The sequence below is a fragment of the Lactuca serriola genome, chromosome 2 (assembly GCF_051521515.1).
Source record: "Lactuca serriola cultivar US96UC23 chromosome 2, Lser_US96UC23_V15, whole genome shotgun sequence".
NCBI classification, from domain to species: domain Eukaryota; kingdom Viridiplantae; phylum Streptophyta; class Magnoliopsida; order Asterales; family Asteraceae; genus Lactuca; species Lactuca serriola.
In genome coordinates, this window is record NC_136409.1 from 111,520,000 (window position 1) to 111,523,948 (window position 3,949).

The 3,949-nt window shown below is 40.6% G+C and overlaps 1 protein-coding gene across 1 annotated transcript; it reads left to right on the forward strand.

The window, feature by feature from the left end:
* The first annotated feature begins 368 nt into the window (after positions 1 to 368).
* On the forward strand, positions 369 to 2,864 carry LOC145089472 (uncharacterized). The gene is made up of 2 exons (XM_079027908.1): positions 369 to 1,367; positions 2,367 to 2,864. The coding sequence occupies exons 1-2, from the start codon at positions 369 to 371 to the stop codon at positions 2,862 to 2,864; spliced, it is 1,497 nt and encodes a 498-aa protein (XP_078884034.1).
* The last annotated feature ends 1,085 nt before the right edge of the window (positions 2,865 to 3,949 follow it).

The window sequence follows — 3,949 nt, forward strand, 5'->3', positions numbered from 1 at the left end:
GAGCTAAGAAAGAAAAGCATGAAGAAGACTACCAAAAGTTTCTAGAACACATAAAGGCTATTCAAATCAACATACCATTCATTGAAGCGGTTGCCCAAATGCCAAAATACGCCAAGTTACTCAAGGAGCTTGTAACCAATAGAAGGAAGATGGAAGAAGTGAGTGGAGTGATCCTCAATGAGAATTGCTCGGATGCCATGTTAAACAAGCTACCGAAGAAGAAGGGAGACCCGGGAAGCTAAAAATTGCCTTGTCAATTCGGAAACTTGGCCACCATTCATGCTTTGGCCGATTCAGGAGAAAGTGTAAACCTCATGCCATACTCATTTTTCAAGAAACTAGATCTCTTGGAACCGAGGCCAATCCGAATGGCAATCCACTTAGCAAACAAAACTGCTACATTCCGACAAGGAATCTGTGAAGATCTCCTGGTAAAAGTGGATAAGTTCGTGTTCCCCGCGGATTTTATAATCTTCGACATGGAAGAGGATCCTCAAGTCCCGATCATCCTTGGAAGGAATTTCCTTAACACAGCAAGCGCTATAGTTGACATGCGAGATTCAAAATTTACTCTACGAGTGGGGGATGATTCAGTCACTTTCGGGGTTGATCAAGCCATGAAGCACGCAAGCAAGAGTGATGACACGACATTTTCAATCGATATGTTGGATGAATTGATGGAGGAATGGGATAATGAAGACTCAAACAAATCCACCATCATTTTTGATAAAGAGTTTGATGTTGAAAAAGACTTACTGGAATTAGAGAGACTGCTGGAAGAAGCTGATTATGATAAGTTAATGAAGACCATGGAGCAACCTACTCGCCGAGTAGGCCCGATCTACTCACCGAGTCCATCTGAAGAATCCCAAGAAATCGCAAATTTGGCACAGGACTCGACGAGTACCTTACCTGTACTCGACGTGTTTAGCATGCAGAACGCAAAATCTGAACTCAAGGCACTACCAGATCACTTGGAGTATGCATTCCTTGAAGATGGTCAACAAAAACCTGTTATAATAGCTTCTGACCTCTCCAAAACTGAAAAAGAAGAATTAGTCCAAGTATTAAAGAAGAGGAAGAATGCCATTGCGTGGAGTATCACCGATATCAAGGGAATAAGCCCCTCTTCTTTCTCTCACAAGATCAACGTAGAAGAAGCAGCAAAGTCGGTAGTGCAACACCAAAGAAGATTGAACCCAAACATGCAAGTAGTGGTCAAGAAGCAAGTAGTCAATCTTTTAGATGCGGGGATCATTTATTCTATTTCCGATAGTCCATGGGTTAGTCCGGTTCAAGTGGTGCCCAAGAAAGGAGGGATGACGGTCATAACAAACGAGAAGAACGAGCTTATTCTGACCCGAACGGTAACCGGTTGGAGAGTGTGCATCGATTATCGAAAGCTAAACGATGCCACTCGTAAAGACCATTTTCCTTTACCTTTTATTGATCAAATGATTGAAAGATTTTCCGGCCATAGTTATTATTGTTTCTTAGACGGATTTTCGGGTTACTTCCAAATACCCATAGACCCAATGGACCAAGAAAAGACCACTTTCACTTGCCCGAGTGGGACTTTTGCCTATCGCCGCAGGCCCTTTGGGTTATGCAATGCACCTGCGACATTTCAAAGGTGCATGACGGCCATATTCCACGACATGGTGGAAAAATTCATGGAAGTATTTATGGACGATTTTTCTGTTTTTGGATCTTCCTTCCATGATTGTCTAGCTAACCTTGATTTAATGCTTGCAAGGTGTGAAAAGACCGATTTAGTCCTTAATTAGGAAAAATGTCACTTTATGGTTAAAGAGGGTATAGTTTTGGGCCACAAGGTATCCAAATCGGGAATTGAGGTGGATCGGGCAAAAATAGATACAATTGTTAAATTACCTCCACCAACTAATGTAGAGGGCATTAGGAGTTTATTAGGTCATGCGGGTTTTTACCGCTGTTTCATAAAATATTTTTCTAAAATAACTAGACCTCTAACACAATTACTTTTAAAACATGCACCATTTAATTTCACTAAAGAGTGTCTAGAGGCTTTTGAATTTTTAAATGAAAAACTAACTAATGCCCCGATCATCATTGCCCCGAATTGGAACCTACCATTTGAAATAATGTGTGATGCGAGTGACTTTGCATTAGGAGCTGTCCTTGGTCAAAGGGTTGATAAGCACTTTTGACCCATCTATTATGCAAGCAAGACTCTGAATCCGGCCCAAGAAAATTACACCACAACTGAAAAAGAATTACTAGCCGTGGTGTATGCTTTTGACAAATAATTCCGCCCTTATCTTATTTTATCTAAAACCACTGTTTTTACTGACCATTCTGCTATTAAGTACTTGTTTGCCAAGCAGGATGCAAAGCCAAGATTGATACGGTGGGTTCTCCTTTTACAAGAATTTGACATTAAAATACAAGACAAAAAGGGAATGAAGAATGTAGCTTCCGAACATTTATCAAGACTAGAAAACCCGCACTTGGAAGCATTGGAAGAGGGTAAAATTGGAGACGACTTTTCGGACGAGTACATTCTAGTAACTGCGGGGGAGGAGCCATGGTTTGCGGATATAGCTAATTATTTAGCTACCAAATTTATTCCAAAAGATTTTACCCGCCAACAAAAGAAGAAATTCTTTTCAGAAATAAAATACGACTTTTGGGACGAGCCATATCTTTTCCGAAGTTGCGCGGATGGGATCATAAGGAGATGCGTATTCAGGAAAGAAAGCAGGGAAATCATGGAGCATTGCCATAGCGGGACCACCGGTGGACATCGTGGAGCACATTACACGGCAAAGAAGATATTTGATATTGGGTTTTATTGGCCCAAAATTTTTAAAGATGCTACCTAATATGTCAAAGAGTGTGATGCATGCCAAAGAGCGAGAAACATATCATCCCGAAACGAGATGCCACAACATAGTATTCAAATGTGTGAAGTTTTTGATGTGTGGGGGATCGATTTCATGGGACCCTTTCCAATGTCAAAAGGCAACAAATATATCTTGGTGGCGGTGGACTATGTATCCAAATGGGCGGAGGCACAAGCTTTACCAACTAATGATGCTTGGATGGTGGTGCGCTTTCTAAAAAATTTATTTTCAAGATTTGGAGTTCCTAAAGCCCTTATTAGTGACCGAGGCACTCACTTTGTCAATGATCAATTAGAAAAGGTGTTAAGGAAATATGGGGTAACCCATAAATTCTCTACATCTTACCATCCACAAACTAGTGTACAAACTGAAGTGACAAATAGAGCATTGAAGAGAATTTTGGAAAGATTGGTAGGTAGCAATCGAAAGGAATGGTCGGACAAACTAGATGATGCACTTTGGGCCTTTCGCACAGCTTTCAAAACACATATTAGTACTACACCATATAGGCTAGTTTATGGGAAGCAATGTCATTTACTGGTGGAAATAGAGCACAAAGCTTTTTGGGCTTTAAAAATGTGCAACTTTGATATAGCTGAACTTAGAACCAATCGGTTGACGCAACTAAATGCTCTTGAAGAACTTAGGAATGAAGCCTATACTAGCTCCTTGATTTATAAAGAAAAAACTAGGAGTTGGCATGACAAAAGAATCAACGGTGATAAAGACTTTGATGAAGGGAAAAAAGTGTTACTTTTTAATTCAAGGCTTAAACGTTTTCCGGGCAAACTAAAGTAAAGATGGGATGGTCCATTTCTAGTAAAGAAGGTCTTTCCACATGGAGAGTTATTATCAAAAGATGGCACTCCTTTCAAAGTGAATGAACATCAGGTGAAAAAATATTAAGAAGGAATCCCGAGGAATGACGACTTAGAAGAAGGGCTACTGCTGGAAGGTATGGCAGAAACGTAGAGCGGGAAGGAGTCCAGCTAACGACTCCTTAAAATGAAGCGCTTCTGGGAGGCAACCCGAGTTAGAGTTTGCATTTTTTTCCCTTTGTTTTC